General features: G+C 64.0%; 1 protein-coding gene across 1 annotated transcript in view; it reads right to left on the bottom strand.

The window, feature by feature from the left end:
• Window positions 1–18236, bottom strand: part of SDK2 (sidekick cell adhesion molecule 2) — a 46340-nt gene that overhangs the window by 2120 nt on the left and 25984 nt on the right. The window contains exons 3-44 of the mRNA XM_017811811.1: window positions 17308–17414; window positions 16229–16376; window positions 15374–15507; window positions 14375–14486; window positions 13881–14071; window positions 13687–13770; window positions 13423–13617; window positions 13093–13209; window positions 12832–12999; window positions 12532–12634; window positions 12133–12309; window positions 11918–12054; window positions 11596–11743; window positions 11386–11526; window positions 11121–11302; window positions 10709–10824; window positions 9865–10060; window positions 9568–9666; window positions 9053–9244; window positions 8839–8960; window positions 8659–8768; window positions 8315–8465; window positions 7971–8208; window positions 7776–7891; window positions 7395–7584; window positions 7096–7194; window positions 6602–6796; window positions 6323–6524; window positions 6053–6156; window positions 5851–5921; window positions 5566–5701; window positions 4869–4925; window positions 4516–4617; window positions 4243–4358; window positions 3655–3841; window positions 3113–3250; window positions 2871–3032; window positions 2634–2759; window positions 2163–2327; window positions 1730–1870; window positions 977–1115; window positions 539–665 (exon numbers count right to left, since the gene is read on the bottom strand). Coding sequence (XP_017667300.1) covers window positions 539–665; window positions 977–1115; window positions 1730–1870; window positions 2163–2327; window positions 2634–2759; window positions 2871–3032; window positions 3113–3250; window positions 3655–3841; window positions 4243–4358; window positions 4516–4617; window positions 4869–4925; window positions 5566–5701; window positions 5851–5921; window positions 6053–6156; window positions 6323–6524; window positions 6602–6796; window positions 7096–7194; window positions 7395–7584; window positions 7776–7891; window positions 7971–8208; window positions 8315–8465; window positions 8659–8768; window positions 8839–8960; window positions 9053–9244; window positions 9568–9666; window positions 9865–10060; window positions 10709–10824; window positions 11121–11302; window positions 11386–11526; window positions 11596–11743; window positions 11918–12054; window positions 12133–12309; window positions 12532–12634; window positions 12832–12999; window positions 13093–13209; window positions 13423–13617; window positions 13687–13770; window positions 13881–14071; window positions 14375–14486; window positions 15374–15507; window positions 16229–16376; window positions 17308–17414 — 5941 coding nt within the window. The remainder of the gene's footprint in view (window positions 1–538; window positions 666–976; window positions 1116–1729; window positions 1871–2162; window positions 2328–2633; window positions 2760–2870; window positions 3033–3112; window positions 3251–3654; window positions 3842–4242; window positions 4359–4515; window positions 4618–4868; window positions 4926–5565; window positions 5702–5850; window positions 5922–6052; window positions 6157–6322; window positions 6525–6601; window positions 6797–7095; window positions 7195–7394; window positions 7585–7775; window positions 7892–7970; window positions 8209–8314; window positions 8466–8658; window positions 8769–8838; window positions 8961–9052; window positions 9245–9567; window positions 9667–9864; window positions 10061–10708; window positions 10825–11120; window positions 11303–11385; window positions 11527–11595; window positions 11744–11917; window positions 12055–12132; window positions 12310–12531; window positions 12635–12831; window positions 13000–13092; window positions 13210–13422; window positions 13618–13686; window positions 13771–13880; window positions 14072–14374; window positions 14487–15373; window positions 15508–16228; window positions 16377–17307; window positions 17415–18236) is intronic.

The raw sequence follows: 18236 nt of genomic DNA, 5'->3' as shown, positions 1-18236 counted from the left end.
CTCCTGCTCGGGGACAGCCCCGGGGACCCCCAGACCTTCCCCTGGGTGTCAGCCTCGTCTTTTGAGATGCCGCCCGGGATCTATCCTGGGGGTGATGCTCCCATGGCCTCCCTGGTGCTGCCTGCCCGGGGAGCTCCCATGGCCACGCTCCTGCCCGGCCACAGCTGCCCGTTGCTCCGGGACAAGACAAAGGTGGCATTTTGTGGACTTGGCAGAGCCACGGACGTTGCCACCAGCGACCGGGCAGCGGGACAGTCCCCCAGCCCCTGTCCCCAGCAGCCCCGTGAGCCCCCCACGGTGTCACATCCCCAGCACACGGGCCGGGGGCTGGGCCAGCTTTGCTCAGGCTCCGTGCCACGAAGCCATGGGGATGCTGCTCCCTGAAAAGCAGGATGGGGCAGGAGCAGCATTGCTATTCCTGAATGAGCACCAGGATCTGCCTCGTGGCAGGCAGAGCGCAGGGCTGATGCCCAGGGAGGGCTCCCAGCACCCTCCATCCTGCCCCAGTGGATCCCCACGTGCAGCCCTGGGTGCTCACCTGGGAGTCGGAGACCTCGGAGGGTTTCTCAGTGAGGCTGCTGCTCTCGGCGGGGATCAGGTCGTTGTACTTGGTCACGTCCTCGTCTGAGTAGTGGAGGCTGCCGGGGCTGGGCCGGGGTGGGGACCTCGGGGACAGGCAGGGGGTCAGCGTGTGTCCCCTCCCCTCGGGGCTGTGCCACCTGGGGACAACTCCAGCCGACTCCCAGGGCAGGCTCAGGGACCATCCCTAAGCTGGTTGGCCAATTCCCCCAAAAAACCCCTGATCCCATGATCCAGAGGGTCTCAGGGAGTCCCAGCTTTTCAGGGGCCATGGGGCAGAACAGGGTCACCCCCGGGGGTCCCAGCCCTGTGCCCATCCCACGATGGAGCAGGAATGGACACGACGAGTGAAACAGTCCCCCCGTGTGGGGAGAGGGCTGTGGTGGGGGGTCCCTACCGGGTGTAGATGCCGTTCTTCCGGCAGAAGGAGTTCTTGACGGAGAGGCGCCGGTTGTTGAGCTCCAGGGCAGGGAAGCTGCCCTCATCCAGGCTCACCATCTCCCCGTGGCTCAGGGCGGTCGCCTTGGAGCTGTTCCCTGGGGGATGGGATGCTCAGCCTCTCCCAGACCCTCCCCAGGCAGCACAGCACAGCACAGGGCGGGTCTGGACCCTGCACAGGGGGGCTGGAGAACGGTCCAGAAGGAATTGTGCTGGCTCCAGAGTGACCACAGCCGGGAGGTGCCAGCCCTGTGTGCTCAGTGCCATGGGCCATGCCCAGCCTGCCTGCCCTGGCTCAGCCCCCTGAGCTGCCCCAGTGCCTGCAGCTCTCAGCTCTGGGGCTGTTTGCTTAGCGAGGAGGTCTGGATTTTCCCCACAATTTGAGCCCTTGATAGAGCTAAGAAAACAGAGCTGTGTTTAGCTAATCCCAGTGACCTCTGCAAGCCCCCGGGCTGCCCTGCCTCTGCAGCTGACTGTGGGACAAGTCAGTTATTTAATCTTTAGCTCCCAGTGTGCTCTGGGAAGGCCACAGCATCCTTATCATGTGTCACTGGCTCCCTGGGGCAGCTGTTCCCAAGGCAGGCAGGAAGGGAGGCTCCCACCGCTCCACTCAGACCCCAGAGGCAGGCAGGGAGACCCCCAGGAGGCTCCCATGGGATCAGGGCTGGCACTTGGAGGGTCCTGTCACCACCCAGCACACTCCCACACTCACCTGAGTCTGACTTCTTGGAGTATTTCTTGCTCTGCCCGCGGATGATGAGCACGAAGACGAGGAGGAGGATGAAGATGAGCCCCACCAGGGCAATGACCACCAGGAACCACCACTCCTCGTAGAATGGGTTGGTTTTCTGGGCTGGGGCACAGCAGGGAGGGTCAGAGGGGGATAGGCGTGGGGGACAACTAGTCTGGATGTGCAGACCCTACTGCAGGGCACGGGGTCCCTTGGGGAATTTTATAAGACCTGGATGCACGTGGTAAGGGGATAACAGGGAGCTTTGGAAGGGGAGTGCTGACAGTGGAATTTGGGACTCTGTAGGAGCCAGGGGATGGCTTTCAGCGATGGCCATGAGAACAGAACAACACCAGGGCCCTCCCTCTGGCACAGGGGAGACAGCAACCCCCCAGGACACCCACGTGCTGCCCACCTGACACGGAGGGGGAGGGAGTGCTGGGGGTCCCGTAGCCATAGTCATTCACGGCGATGACACGGAAGTCGTAGCTGACCCCCTGCTTGAGGATGTCCATGCTGAAGGTGTAGGAGGTCACCTCCTTGGGGATGTCTTTGATGAGGATGTCCCAGAGCCCCTCGTCTGGAAGAGAGAAGGGAGCTGGGAGGGAAGGGCTGGTTCTGCAGGACACCCCAGGGCGAGGGGCTGATGTGCCTCCATCCAGGACCGTGTGCCCTCTGGGCGCTGCCCTTTCCACCAGCCCCGCTCCACAGTCTTTTCCTCATGGATCAGCAAATGGCCAACCCACAGACACTGGGTCCTAATCCCCAACCCAGCCTGTCAGGTGGCCTGGGACAGGTCAGCACTCCCTGCCACAGTTTCCCTCTCTCCTGACCTCAGGGCACGTCTGGTATCGAGGTGTGGATGGGAAGCAGAGGAGCTCAGTACCTGAGGGACGGGCCTCGATGACGTATCTGGTGATGGGCCCTTGGCCGGGGTCCCCGCTCGACCAGTGGATGGTGATGGCCGAGCCATAGCGGGAGATGAAGGGCTCACCGGGGGGGCCGGGGGCACCTGGGGACCCAGAGCAGAGCTGAGGGAGGGGCCATGAACTGGCACACAGCTATGCCAGTCCCCATCACATCTCTCCCTGACCCCACCACATCCCCCCCACGTCCCCCGTACCTTCCCCAGGCCCCGTGGTGATGTTTGCCTCAACGTCCGGCCCGTAGGCAAAGGTTTTGGCCCGGATTCGGAACCGGTACGTGACCCCCTCGGCCAGGTCCTTCACCTTCATCCACAGGGGGCTGTTCCCCTTCACGTCCACCGTCACGATCTTGCTGACACCTGTGGGGACGGAGGCTGAGCTGGGTCCCCCCCAGAGCCCTCCCAGCTGCCCCCCGAGCACAGTCCAGCCAAGCCCTCACCATCCACGGGCGTGCAGGGCTCGTAGACCAGCCTGTAGCCCTCGAGGATGCCGTTGGGCAGCGGTGGTGGCTCCCAGGACACGTTCACAGACGTGGTGGTCAGCTCGCTGAACCGGATGGACCCGGGGGCACTGGGGGCTGTGAGGGGGCAGAGCAGCAGGGCCAGCTCAGAGCTCCCAGGGGACACTCCCAGCTCAAGCCAGTCCCTCTCCTGCCTCCACCCTAACGGCGGCAATCAACTCACACCCCTCTGTGCCCCATCCCCTCTGCAGCAAAGACCCTGCCATTTCCATGGGGGACTGAGATCTCCTTGTCTCTCTTCCCCAGACCTTCATCCTTCTCAAAACTCAGCTTAAACCTTCATCTCCGCGTGCCCCCAACCCACAAACCCTCCAGGGTGAGCCCAGGGCTGCTCTGCTCGGGATTGCAGGAGCTGGGGTGCAGCTGGGATGAAGGGGAATCCCTGGAGTCGGACCCATGGAGACACCCGCCCATGGAGACAGCTCCCCACGGAGCCTGGGGGGCTGTGCCACGGGCCCCACCTGCCTGCTGTGTCCGTGCCTTCACGGGGGGGCTGCGGGGCCCGTCTCCCGCGGCGTTGAAGGCGGCGACGCTGACCCAGTACGAGGTGTAGCCCGTCAGGTTCTTCAGCTTCACCCCGTTCTCGGGCAGAAAAAGGGTCTTCACCCGCGCGCTCTCGTTCTGCCGCTGCGCCTCCCAGAAGTGGATCTGCAGGAGCAGCAGGAGAGGGCATGGGGACCTGGGTCACGCATGGATCCAACCCACCCAGCCCTTTGCTGTGCCCAAACACCCCACAGAGCCCTGCACGCCGGCAGCAACCCGATGCATCATCGCGGCTGCATCCCGACACATCCCGGCTGCATCCCGATGTATCCCGGTGCATCCCGGCCACATTCCACGGCCGACGGCGCCACCTGCCGCCCCGCCGCCGCTCGGCACCGGGATGGGACACCCGGCATCTCCTCGGGATACCCAGCATCTTCCCAGAATCCCTTCCCAAGACTCACGCACCTCCCAGCTTTTCCCAGGACACCCAGAGCCCACCAGGAACGCAGCAGCTCCCCAGAGCCCCCCGTGTCCCCGAGCCCCTCCTGGCTGCCAGGAGGTACCTTGTAGCCCTGTATGTCCCCGTTCCGGCTCTCCACGGGTGGCGGTTCCCAGGTGACATCCAGCTGGGTGGCCGTGGCCGCCTGCACAGCCACGTTCTGGGGCGCTCCGGTGGGCACTGCGGCGAGGGAGGGGAGATGTCACCGCCCAGCCGGGACCAGGGAGGGGAACCCCAACGCTGACGTGGGGGGTGCACTGCCTCGCTGGGCAGTGTGGGGTACCAGGGCAGCAGAGCCCCCTCCCCACAGCCCCCGGCCATCCCCACAGGGACTCACCTGCTTCCCCCACAAACACCTCCTGGGGGGGGCTGGGGGGCCCCTCTCCCACGGCGTTGTACACGCTCATGCGGATCTCGTAGCGCCGGTGCTTGCTCAGGTCTGGGGGAAAGGGACAAGGGCTGAGTAAGGCCCTCTCTGCGGTGGTGGGGGGGTCCTGCTACCCCCAGGGGACCCAGCAGAGCCCCCCTCGCTGGGGAAGAGGGGTTGTCCCCAAGGAGCAACCGGAGCAGACAGGCAGAGGGGTCCCTGGGTGCCCCAGTCCATCCCGCAGTGCAGGCAGGCGGAGGGGAGGGACACACAAGGGTGGCAGTGGGGAGGACATGGGGGGACACAGGGGAGCAGTGACTTACTGTCCAGCTCGTACTGGGTGAGGGACACCTCGCTGAGGTTGTGCACGGCGTAGACGGCTGGGCAGCACGGGCAAGAGAGCAGGTTAGTCCCACACACGGCATGGGGGGGCCCCCACCTCCCAGCACCCACCACAGCACAGCCACCCCCCAGGGTGGGCCAGGGGTCCTCTGCAAGGGCCCTGTCATCACCCCCAGGTGCCAGCAGGGCTGTCACAGCACTGAGGAGCCTTTCCATCCTCCAGCCCCATCCCCTGAGTGGCACAAGCTGGGTCTGGGCATGGGGGTCTCCACAGGGGACAGCGCAAGGTCCTGTCTCAGGCACTGCCCTTGTCACCCATGTCCCTGCTGTCCCCAGAGTGGATGTGACCGTGTTCCCTGTGAGGGCTGAGGACAGCAGCACACCCAGACAGACAGCAGGACATTACACAGACCCCCGTGTTAGGTACAGACACCTGAGCTACAGGGACACGGGGGCTGTGCACAGTGGGACAGAGCCAGTGACAGCACACAGGCATGTTAGAGACCACGGACCTGGTGGCACCAGGGACCCGGTGACAACTCCAAGGGGCACAGCCTGACCCTGGTACCCAGGAGAGACCAGGGTGCACAGGAAGCTGCACTGCCCCGTCCCCCATCTGCCACCCCCGGGTCACCCCCAGACCCCCGTCCCCAGGGTTGGGGGGCCATGGGCACTCACGGGTGAGCTCGGCCCACGTGGCACTGGGGTTGCCGATGCTGCGCAGGGTGAAGCCGCGCAGGCTGTCGTACACCAGCTCCCGGTACCGCAGCCGGAACCCCAGCAGGATCCCGTTGATCTTGTCCTCGGCCGGGGGCTGCATGGGGAGGGAGGACAGTGAGGGGCTGCTCTGACCCAGGGCTCCCTGGCACCCCAAGGTGGCTGTCCCCAGAACGCCCCAGTGCCACCTCCCAAGGGGCCAGGAGGTCAATCCTGTGACACCCCGTGAGGCAGAGGGGACAGCACCTGCCAGCGGATGAGCACCGATGTGGTGGTGTGCGGGGTGATGGAGAGGATGGTGGGAGCTTCCTCAGGGGCTGTGGGAGAGAACAGAGTGGTGAGGCTCCGGTGATGCCCAGGGCAGGGGGGATGCCCTGGGCACAGGAGGAATTCCGTGGGCAGCGGGGCACCCCCTCTCCCTGCCCCAGGAGGTGCAGCCTGTGCTGACCCGCCTGCAGGGTGGTGAGCGACTCCGACTCCTCGCTGTACTCGCTGTCCCCGATGTCGTTCGTCGCCTTCACGCGGAACTTGTATGAGGTGAAGGGTTTCAGCCTGGGGGGAGCAGAGCAGGATGGGGACAGTGAAGCCACCAGGTGACCCCCTGAGCCGCCCCACAAGGCCAGCACTTCTCATCAGATGGGGAAACTGAGGCACAGGCAAATTACCCAAAGCATCCCCCATCCTCTCCCCAGCTCCCCGTCACCCCCAGCCCCCTCACCGGTCCACGACGAAGGCGGTGGTGTTGTGGCTGACGGCGGTGGAGTGCAGAGCCCACTCTCCGTCGGGCAGCTCCCTGCTCTGCACGGTGTAGTAGCGCACGGGGGAGAGCCCGTCGCTGCCCGGCTCCCAGGAGAGCAGCACACTGCGTGCCCGCACCTCCTCCTGCTGTGCCAGCGGCTTCCCGGGGGGCTGCGGGCGGGCTGGGGGAGGCAGGGGGCTGGGAGCACTGCGTGGGCACAGACAGCCCCCCACCCCGGGCCGCACCCCCCAGCGTTACCTCTCTTCTCGGTGGTGACCACCAGGGCCTCGGCCGCCTCCCCCCAGCCCTTGCGGGTCTGCGCCGCGACGCGGAACAGGTACGTGGCCTCGGGCTGGAGCCCGGTGGCCGTGAACTGCCGGGCACTCGCCTCCAGCACCTCCACGGCCGCCGCGTTCACCGCCGTGGTGTTGAGGCGGTGGGTGACCTGGTAGGCTGAGGGCAAGGGAGAGGGATGGTGGGGCTGGGGAGGGGACACCAGCCTGGGCCACCTCTTGTGCCACTCCCTCCATGCCAACCTGCACACAGGGACAGCACTGGGGGTTTGGCTCCCTCACACCCACCCAGGGACCGACATTCAAGTGGGGAACTCCAGCCCTGAGTGCTCCGAGATGCTCAGGGGATCCCAGGGAGCTGGTCTCTGCCTCCCCACACCGATTCTTGCTCCCACAGGACCTCTGAACCCCTCTGCAGAGCATCCCAGCATGGCATGACAGAGATGGCTCCCCACCTACCCAGGATGACGCCGTTGGGTGCTGCGGGCGGCTGCCAGACCAGCCGCACCAAGGTGGTCCTCACTTCGGGGAAGAGGATCCCCACGGGGGGCCCGGGCACTGGAGGGGGAGAGATCGGGTTCACCAGGGAGCTCACGAGTGTGGGCAAAGTGCCAGATCCCATCTCCTGGGTATGGGAGCCCTGGGTGTCCTGGTCAGAGGGAGAGGGATCACCCCAAGGTACAGGGACAGGATGGGATACGATGGGATGACCTTAGGCACCCAGGGACCCCCGAGCCCACCCAGGTGCTGTCACCCACCGTCATCCAGGGTGCGCTCGAGGACGGGGGGCCGGCTGGGCGTGCCGTCGCCGATCCTGGTGAAGGCCAGCACGCGGATCTCGTACAGCGTGTACTTGCCCAGCCCGGTCAGCTGAGCACTGTGGGAGGCATTGCCCTCTGCCAGCCAGAACTGGGCACGGCCCTCTGAGCCCTTCTCCTTGTACATCACCTGCAACAGACCCCGTGTGACACGGCCGGGCAAGGCTGGCACCTGTGGGCACCAGCTCGGCAGAGTGGCACAACTGGGGACCCGGCAGTGTGCAGGGTGATTCCCCCCAGGGAAAGCCATGCTTCCCAAGGTTGTGGATGAGGCTGCAGGGCACAGGCAGGGGATGGGCAGGGCTGCAGACAGGAGCTCACCTTGTAGCCCAGGATGAGGCCGTTGCAGTCGGCCTCGGGAATGTCGCTCCATCGGACCATCAAGCTGCTGGAGGAGGTGGCCAGTGCTGACACGTTGCTGGGGCCGGAGGAGGGCACTGCAGGGGGGTCACAGAGAGGGTCAGTGGCCGGATCGGCCGGGGTGGCTGCCCAGTGCCACGGGGTGGGCAGTGGTACCTGACTCCCGGGTGCGTCCCAGCACCGAGCGGCTCCAGGGCCCCGCTCCGATGGCGTTGAAGGCTTGGACCTGCACCCGGTACTCGGTCCACTCCTCCAGGTCCTCGATGGTGAACTCCCGCTCCACGCGGTCGCGGATCACGTGCACCGCCGGCTGCCCCCGCCCGTCCGCGCGCGCGTACCGGATCTTGTACCCCACGGAGTCGGGGTTCCCGTTGTACTCCTGCTCCAGGAGGGGCTGGCAGAGACAGACACCATCACTCCTGATGTCCCACAGCTATCCCACCTCCATCCCCCTCCAGTCCCTGTGATCCCCACGCCCGTAGGGCACAGACCCCACTCACCATCCAGCGCAGCCACAGGCTGGTCTCACTGGCTGTCCTCAGGGTGACGTTGGCAGGTGCCATGTCAGGGGGGGCTTGGAGGGTCTGGATCCTCCGGGAGGGCAGGCTGGGGGGGCTGGTGCCCACGATGTTCACCTGCCGCATGCGGAAACTGAGAGAGGAGAGAGGGGTCATGGTGGGGGCTGAGAGGGCTCTGGTGCCCCGGGGAAGACACTGAGGGGGTTCATGGTGGGGAACAAGACGGCTCTGGTCCCTTAGAGAAGACACCGAGGGGGGTCACAGCAGGGGCCGAGAAGGCTCTGTTCCCCCAGGGATGACACCCCAGCCCCGCCCTGGCCACTCACCTGTAGTAGGTGTAGGGCTTCAGGTTGGGCACCTCCATGGAGCGGGTGTCGGGCTCGTTGGCCAGCTGGTGGACAAGCCCCCACTCTTCAGCCTCACCATTCTGGCCCACCTGTGGGATGGGAGTGGGGTGAGCTGCCCCCCAGCACCCCCTCGCTCCCCCTTGCTGAACCCCCCGTTACCTGTGCCTCCACCTGCCAGCGGGAGATGGAGGTTTTGCCATCGTAGCCCGGGCGAAACTGGATGGTGACAGAGCGGGGCCCGATGTTGGAGATGCCCAGGTTGGTGGGGGCACCGGGGAGCTCTGTGGGGACAGGGTGGGATGGGTGGCACTGGCTGCTCGCCCCCCCAACACCACCCACAACCCCCCCGGCATCCCCGCGCCGCCGACCTCACCTGGGGGGACCCCCGAGGAGATGGTGGAGGAGGAGACCTGGCCCTGGCCCTTGGAGGTCATGGCGGCCACCTCGATGGTGTAGGTGGTGAGGGCGGTAAGGCCGGTGACGCGGTACTCCAGGGTCACATTGGGCAGGTAGTGGGTCACCCGCGTGTTGGTGCGGTTGTACTCCTCCCACGAGATCCGGTAGCCTGGAATGCACCCCCTGGGTCAGCCCCCTGCACTGCCCACCCTGAGGGGCTGAGCGGGGCCAGGGGTGGGCAGAGAACACTGGGGAGATGCTGTGGGGTGGGAATGGGAACAGGGGGAGATGCTGTGGGGTGAGAATAGGATCGGGGGAAGATGTTACAGGGTGCGAAGAGGACCAAGGTAAGAAGGGGACTAGGGGAAGATGCTGTGGAATGGGAAGAGGATAAAGGGGAGATGCTGTGGGGTGGGAAGGGGACCAAGGAGAGATGCTACAGAGTGGGAAGGGAACTGATGCAGGAGTCAGTACCTGCTGGTGCTCCCTTACCTGTCAGGATTCCATTCTTCTCCAGCGGCTCCTGCCAGCTGACCTTCAGGGATGTATCCAGGATGTCACTGAAGCTGAGGTGTCCCACGGGGCCAGGCACTGCCCAAAGACACCCAGGCTTAGCACCCACAGAACCCACAAGGAGCAAGCGTGGAGGGGGTTGCCCTTGGACGGGGCTTCCCGGGGCCCGGCAGTGGGACCGAGCGGCCCGTGTGGGTGGGGGCCGCTCCCCCCTCCCCGGGGGCGCCCCGAGGGTGGGCAGGGTCCGTCCCGCGGGAACGCAGCGCCCGCCCGTACCGTCCTCGTGGGTGCGCACCAGCTGGGGGGGGCTGCGCGGGCCGTCCCCCGGCGTGGTGAAGCACAGCACCGAGGTGAAGTACTCGGCGAACTTCCGCAGCCCCGCCACGTATCCCACGTGCACGCTGTCCTGGAAGTTGGGCCGCACCGTCACCACCGTCGCCTCCTCCTCGTGCTCCGGCTCCCACGCGATGAGCTGCGGGGAGGAAGGAGCCGGGGTGAGGGTGCTGCCTGTGCACACACATCCGTACCACAGACACCATCCTCGGGGCACCACCCCCCGGCCTCCCTGCGTTAATTCAGAGTTGATTAAATATCAATGAGATGCCTCTCACGGAGCGTGCGCTGTGATTAACTCCGTCGATAACGGCGCGGGATCGCCCGCATCCAGGAGGGATGTTTGGGCATTTAATTGGTATTGTGCGAGATAGCCTGTAGCAACTTAATTAAACACTAATTAGGCCCTAAAAATACTAATCAAAAATACTAAGTGGCATTTAATAAGAATGTTAAATATCCTGCTCACGCTGGTTATCTCATCCAGCGGCAATTAAATTCCCGAACTTCTTCGGAGTGGATTAAGACACAAGTTTAATGTTTTAATTCAATTTCATTAATGTAAATTTGAATTAATTGCAATGTGGAATTAATTGCAGAGCATGGGAGACTCCGAGCCCATGCAAGTGTTAAATAACAGTAAATATTATTTTAACGGTCAGGACATATCCAATTAAAATCCAGGATTTTGGCAAGGAGGAGCCAAGACAGTTTGTGAAGGTTGACCAAGGAGCTTTCCCTTCCCAGCTGCCCCAACTTCGGAGGGACCATGGGAATTGCCCCTCACCTTGTACCCCTGGTTGATGCCGTTGATGAACTGGGGGCTGGGGGGGTTCCAGGTGAAGCGGATGGTGGTGGAGTTGGTGGCCTCGGCCTGCACATTCCCTGGGGGCACCGTGGGGACTGTGGGATGAAGGGACAGCTCAGAGTGGCTTCAAGCTCCACAAGGTCCTCCTCATCATCTGGGTGACAGCCCCCCAGGACCTCAGGGTGATGCCCCCGGCTGGGCTCTGTAGCCCCTGGTCACCCATCCCCAGCACATCCCAGTCTCCCTGGGACCCTCACATCCTGCTACCCATCCCCATCACCCCAATGGCACAACCTGTTGCTATCGGGGTGCCCACCAAAACCCTGCCCACCCTTGCTTGTCCCTGCCTGTCCCTGCCCATCCCTGCCCACTCCTGCCCATCCCTGCCTACCTCCCTGCAGGGTCCACTCGGTCACCTTCATGCTGTAGACCCCCAGGCCGGCGCTGTTGTACGCAGCCACCTCGATCTCGTAGTTGGTCCAGATGATGAGGTCCTCCAGGAGCAGATTGTTGACCTCGGCGTTGGTGATGTTCTTGAACTGGTACCCCACGGGCAGCCCGGCCAGGCAGTACCTGGTGACCAGGTGCCATCAGAGCTGCCAGTGGCCCCACCAACACCAGGGGTGGGACCCCCGGGCTCCCCACCCGGCACCTACCGGATGATGTAGCCCTTGAGGACACCGTTCTGGTGGCTCTCGGGTGGCGGCTGCCACTGGATCATGATGGACTGGTTGGTGCGGCCGCTGGCAATGACGTTCTGAGGGGGTGCAGAGGGGGGCTCCTCGGGCAGGGACACCCTATGGGGACGAGGTGGGATGAGCACCCAAGGGCTGCCAGCCCCTCTGGGACCCCCAGAGCTGGCTCACCTCTCTGTGTCCTTGCTGAACTGCCCCCTGCCCACGTCGTTCACGGCGCAGAGGCGGAACTGGTAGGAGCGAGCGGGGACCAAGCCCCGCACGGTCACCGATGTCACCTCGGGGTCCACGCTGGCCAGCAGCACAGTCCAGGGCGCGTCTGTGGGGGGACAGGGGCAGCGGGGTGGGGGACCTGACCTGCAGGACGCTGGGGTCCCCTGCCCAGCTGATGAGTCCCGGGGTCCCCAGGCTCCCCAGAGCATTCCCTGCACTGGGGTGGTGCTGTGGACCTTCCCCAGTGCCAGCAGGGCGGGGGGTGGGAGCAGCCCCTTACTGTTCTCAGAGACCTCCACGACGTAGCGGAGCAGGGGGCTGTTGCCATCGAAGGGTTTGGCCCAGGTGAGGTTGATGGCCCGTTTCTCCTGGGGGCTCAGGGCGGCCACGGGGCTCTCGGGGGCGTGGGGGAGCTGCCTGGACAGGGGGGTTAGGGAGGGAGGGAGAGGGACAGCCCCAGGCGTGGGGTGCCGGTGGGGAGGAGGGGGGTCTCACCGGACACGGAGGTGGGCGCTGCGCGAGTCGTTGCCCCCGGCCGAGATCACCTTGCAGGTGTAGGTGCCGATGTCACCCGACCAGGTCTGGGAGATGTGCAGGGTGCCCACCTCGTCCAGCCGCACCCGTGGGCCGCTCTCAGGGCCCAGCGGTGCCCCGTCCTTCTCCCAGACGTACCTGTGCCAGAGCACCCAGGTGTGCTGGTGCCCTGCAGCCCCCCAGAGAGGAGAGGGGACCAGGGCTCCCTGTCTGCAGGGCACCAGGTGGCACTGCAGGACCACCAGCGCAGAGCTGGGATGGAGGACCCCCACCTCCCTCCCCAGGCACACAGACAGCGGTAACAGCAGCCAGGTTGGGTGTGCCTGGAGCCCCCAACCCTCCCAGCCCCATCACACTCACCTGACGTCCACGCTGGGGTCGTGGGTGACCCCACAGCTCATGACAGCCTTGGTCCCCTTGATGACACTCTGGTCCTGCGGTGGGTCAGTGATACGTGTCCTTGCTGTGGGGGGAACAGAATGAGCCAATGGCACTGCCCAGAGGGCTGCAGGGGTGGCACTAGCAGGGACACCCCAAAAACCAGTGCCCATCCTTGGCAGTCCCAGAGAGCTCCATCCCGCACCGTGCCCACGGAGCCGGGCAGGGTCCATCCCGGCTGCCACAGCACAGGTGACACGGGCACTCCGGGGAGTCCCTTACCCCAGACCACCAGGTCTGCAGACGCCTCGTCCACGCCGCGGGAGTTGGTGGCCAGGCAGGTGTAGGTACCGGCGTCGGGGAGGTGCGCGGGGCTCAGCAGGAGGCTGCCGGACTCCAGTAGCGTGAACCGTGGGAGCTGCACCGAGCCGCTGGCCAGGACCCGCTCCCCTGGGGACACAGGGGACCCCCATCAGCCCCAGGGCCACCAGCCAAGCCTGCTGGCCGCCGAGCCTGGCAGTGGGTTGCTCCCAGCCCCTTTACCTTTCTGCCAGGTGATGGCTGGGCGTGGAGCCCCCGAGGTCTCGCAGTTGAGGATGACGGACATGCCATCGATCACCGTGCTGTCCTGGGGACCCCGGGTGATGTTGGGGGCGATGCCTGCGGGGCACAGAGATGCACAGCCCCCCCTGCAGCCCTTCCCTGTGCCAAGCCTGGAGCTGAGCCACTCCAGGAGCATTGTGAGGGAGGGATCCTGTCCACACAGGGGCTTCCTGGGGTCCCTGAGCCTCAACCAGGGGGTCCCTGGTACATCCCACCCGCTATCAAGGCAGGGCACCCTGGACTAGAGGCTGGGGGGGGGCTGGCACCTACTGGTCACGGCCAGGTACGTGGTGGTCTGCACCTCTCCAGCTGCGTTGCGGGCGAAGCACTGGAACATGCCGGTGTCGTCAGGGACCAGCCCGCTGATCTGCAGGCTGCCGTCCTCCAGCAGCTGGAAGCGGGTCAGCTTCTCCAGGTGGATGAGGGCAGCGTCCTTGTACCAGGCCATCTCGGGAGGGGGGACACCTGCAAGGGTAGAGCCACGTCAGGCACAAGGTCACAGCAGTGCCGGGAGGGGCCTGGGGAGCAGCTCACCTTTGGCTTGGCAGGGGATGGCCACCACCTTCTCCATCTCGGCTGTGATATGCCTCTCCGGCTCCTTGATGAACTGCGGGGGCTCTGCCAAGGGAATGTGGTGATGGGCAAGGGGCTGGGGCAGAGCCGGGGTCCTTGGACCACCCCGGTGACCCGCCTGTCCCTCCCCACCTCAGCCCAGGGCAGGAGCTCACCCAGGACGGACAGGAAGGCCCCTGCAGCCACGGCGGGGACGCTGCTGCTGCGCAGCACAGCCTCGCACTCGTAGTAGCCGCTGTCGCCCAGCGCCGGGTGCAGGATGGTGAGCCGGCGGCTGTAGTCGCTGATCCCGCTGGAGAGGGGCACCCCGTCCTTCTTCCAGATGATGTGCAGCTTGATCAGTGGCCTGGGGGGGCCAGGAGTGTGTCAAGACAGAGCCCCAAGCGCTCACTGAGCCATCCATCTCCCTCCATCCCGCAGGACTCGGGAGATGTGGTGGGAAAGAACCTGGGGGCACTCAGACCCCTCCACCTCCCTGCAGGACCCAGGAGTTGGGGTAGGAAGGGACTTGGGAGCACCCAGCCACCTATCCTGCGTGCCCCAGAAACCTTGGTGAGAAGGGACCTGGGGGCACCCAGCCCTGAGACTGGGTAATGCCAGCAGGGAGATCCCCCATCCCCATTCCCATCCCCATTCCCAGGCTACTCACCTGGCGTTGGCCACACACTCCATGGTCACCTCCGAGGTCCCAGCCACCACACTGGTGTTCCTGGGTGGGACAATGATGGTGGGTGCAATGGGATCAGCTGGGCCACCCACATCTGGGGAGAAGGAGGCCAGAGGGACAGCCATGAGCACCCCCTGTCCACCCTGGCGTGCCCCAGCCCCCAGAGGAGGCACCCAAATCCTTGGCACGGATGAGACAAAGATGGCAGGGACTGAGGGTCCCTCAGGGTGCCTTGCCAGCTCTCCCTGAGCCCTCTCCTCCCATGGGAGCCCACGGCATGGCCACGAGGCAGGGAGGAGGGAGTACATAAAGCAAAATGATGGCACCAATAAAAAACCCTCATGTAGGCGCTGTAAAAACACGATCAGCTCGAAAGCTGCTGATAGAGCTGAATCCATAAACATGGGCTCTGGGATGTTTATGGCACTCCGGGACGCCGAGGGATGGGAAAACAGATTAATGGGGAAGGGGGACAGTCAGAGCCCATCACGGATAGGGATAACCCTCATGGAGCAGTGGGAGGGGATGTGGGTGAGAGTCTGACAGGACTGATGCCACTTTGGGGCATCTCCCATGGGATGGGCTGTCACCACCCAAACGGGTTCTGGAAGGACCAAGGGAACTGGAGGGACGAGGCTACAGGGGTATCCCCCAGGAAGGGGCTGATCTGAAGCACCGGGGGTGAGAGAGGGGAACACAGGGCAGGGGTGACACTGCAGCACCCCATCCTGCAGCCCATTCCCAGGGCATGGCCAGATCCAGCTGGAACAGGAGCGGGAGCTCTGCCTGTGACACACCAGCACCTGCAGCTCAGCCCCGAGTGCCTAAATAAATTCTGAGGCAGCTGAACTGTTGTGTCAGCAGAAGCCGGAGCCTCTGAGGAGATTTACTGCAAATTAAATTTGGGGGCGAGGCAGGGCGTGGGGGGGAGGCAGGGCCGGGGGTGGGCAGGACTGGGGGGGCAGTGCCCCCCACACTCACTGGCCACAGTCAGGGTGATGGGCTGGCTCGTCTTGTTGTCCCCATTCTTGTCATTCACCGCCTGCACGTAGTAACGTCCCGCGTCCGGGGCCACCGTGGACAGGATGACCAGGGTGTTCTCCAGCGTGATGGCTCTGTGGGAGGAGACGGGGATGTGAACCCAGTGGGGACAGAGACACCGAGAGCTGGGACCCTCATCCCCACCCAGCACCTCACCTGCCCCGGGGAACACCCACATGGGACCCCCCAGCCTTCCTCCCACCTGCCCCAGGCACCAACCCCAGGATGGAGGGACCAAGCCCCTCCACTCCAAGCAGAGCCCGTGGGGTGGTGCAGATTCATAGGACTTTTTTTTTTTTTTTTTATTTAATGGAACGATCTAATCTGCTGGAAACATAAAATGCTTTGGGGAATATATTTTTTTACCATTAAATATGAGATAAAGGAGTTTTATCTCCTCAATCCCGCTTTGCAAATCGAAAGGAGACCAGTTCAATTCCTGCATAATGGGGGTTACAAATTCAATTCCTGCATGCTGTGGCTGCCAGTGCCGGGCTCCGGCAGCACCAGGATCTACCACAGCCCCACGGGGGCACCTGGCACACGTGTGTGTGCCGTGCTCGGCTCCATCACACCCTTTTGCCTGCCTTCCTCCCGCCTTCCCCCCTCTTATTTTCATTTTTTATTAAAAAATTCGTTTCTCTGCTGACAAACAGCCATTAGTCACCAAGTCTGTCCCGGGGCTTTAGCACGATGCGCTCGAGCCGTTGGTTAAACATCCCTAGCGCGGGGACAAGGGGAAATGCAGCCCCCTGGGTGCGGGAGGGATGCTGGGAGGGCCCCAGGGGTACTCACATGCGGCTGCTGGGGGAGATCTTCCGCCCCTCCCGGAACCAGGTGACCTGTGGCTGCGGGAAGCTGGCGATGCGGGGTGCGCGGATAACGGCCGCCTCCCCGTGGGACACGCTCTGCTGCGTCTCGCTGTCCTCGAAGCTCCCCATGTCTGCAAAACGTGGGGGAGAACCGTGTCAGGGGCTAGGGAGAGGCCGGGAACATGCCCGGGGATCCAGCTCCAGGTCAGGCTGCAGAGAAGGCTGGAGGCTGCAGGGAGGGGCTCCCCAGCGGGTGCAGGGGGGCTGCTCTGGGGTCTACTCTCTGTCCTCTCCTTGGCTGGGGCAGCTTGCCTGGGTCACGGGGTGGGATGGTGGGGGGTGGCTCAGATCCCACAGTCTGTTCCTCAGGATCATCCCTCCAGCACCTGGAACTGTGCAGCCCCATCACACACTCAACAGGGGACTCCTGTCTGTGTGTTCCCCACCAAGCAGGGGGTGCAGCCACAGCAAGGAGGGCTCAGTCCCACAGCTCCCTGGCCTCTCTCCATGTCCCAACCCATGGCCTAGCACTGGGAGCATCCCAGCATGACCTTGACTCCATGGACAAGGATGGGACACAGCTGCCTCCATCCCACCCCACCATTCCCAGGCTGGAAGCACACAGCAGTTGAGGGAGACAGAGGGAAGCAGGGGGCATGGAGATGGGGGGGGGCAGGGGATTTTTATTGACTTCCCTTAATTGCTGTAATTAAAAACATGTAAAGAATCCTTTTTTAACGACTTTGCCATTATCATTAGTTGTTAGCACAGCTGCCTTATTAATTTCTCATTAGCTTCCTGATTTGTCACTGCTCCTCAGGAGGTGTTTAAGGGGATGGGACTAGGGGCAAGCCAGAGAAAAGGGATGCCAGAGAGGGAGAGAGCCACCATCCCAGGCCGCAGAACTCTCATCTCCTCCTTAAATCTCTGGACACTCCTGCCAGTGTCACCCCAGGGATGCTCCAGGCTCACATGTGCTGTTGCACCAACACCAGAGCTGTCCCACAGTGCTGGGAGCTGGGTGTCCCCATCTGGTCCCCACGGAGCAGGACGGTCACTTACAGGCCACCTGCACCTCAGTCTGGCGCTGCAGCAGGGCTCCCATCCGGTTGCGGACGATGCAGCGGTAGAATCCGGCGTGCGTGCGGTCCAGAGAGGTAATCATGTACCTGTGGGAGACAGGAGGCACCTCAGCGGTGTGGGGACATCCACGGCACTGGCACAGCCCCTGGGAGAGGCTGCAGGTCCTACACAAGCCCCCCACTTACTGCTGGGCAGCAGCACCTGTGCCATGTGCCAGCTCCTTCCCTGAGCTGCTGTTGGGACCACGCATACTACATATATGTGTGTGTCCGTGCAGGCATGTACATTTGCACACACACACGTGTGTGCATGCTGGGGAGACACCCCAGTGCCCCTCACTGCCACAGGGGGACTCCTGGCCACACACAAGGAGGTGCTTTTGCTGCAGCACACACGCAGCGTGAGCCAGGGCTGGGATGTGACCCACCACCATGAGCTGGAGGCGCTGGACAAGTGGCTTTGAGCCGTCAAACACGGGGGTGGCTCTTGAGGACTGGCACTCGTTGTCCTGACCCCTGCACTGAGCCCCAGTGGTGACACCAGGGTCTGCTGGTGTCACTCAGCCTGGACCTGAGAGCAGCCGAGCCTGGCACTGCTCTGATGAGTCACGGCTGAACCCCCTTATCATCCCCACCCCTGCTTTATCAGCCGCCAGCACCAGCAGACGAGGAGCAGATAAAGGAAATAACCACGTCTCCACTCGCCCGCCCCCCGAGCATCATCCCAGTCCCCGGCTGGACCCTGCAGCCACCAGACCACCCAGAGCAGGAGAAGGAGCTCCTGCTCCCTCACCCCCAAATCTCTGGGGGGCCGGGCAGGTGCTGCAGCGTTGCCGTCCCCGACGGGGAGCGCTCCGAGATAAAGCAGAGAGGGAATAAATAAGCAAGCTCAGCCCTCCTTGCCCAAAA

Source organism: Lepidothrix coronata, unplaced genomic scaffold, assembly GCF_001604755.1.
Source record: "Lepidothrix coronata isolate B3197 unplaced genomic scaffold, Lepidothrix_coronata-1.0 Scaffold34, whole genome shotgun sequence".
Taxonomy (NCBI): Eukaryota; Metazoa; Chordata; class Aves; order Passeriformes; family Pipridae; genus Lepidothrix; species Lepidothrix coronata.
Note: the sequence above shows the minus strand (reverse complement) of the source record. Positions and strands in the feature narration are given on the sequence as shown.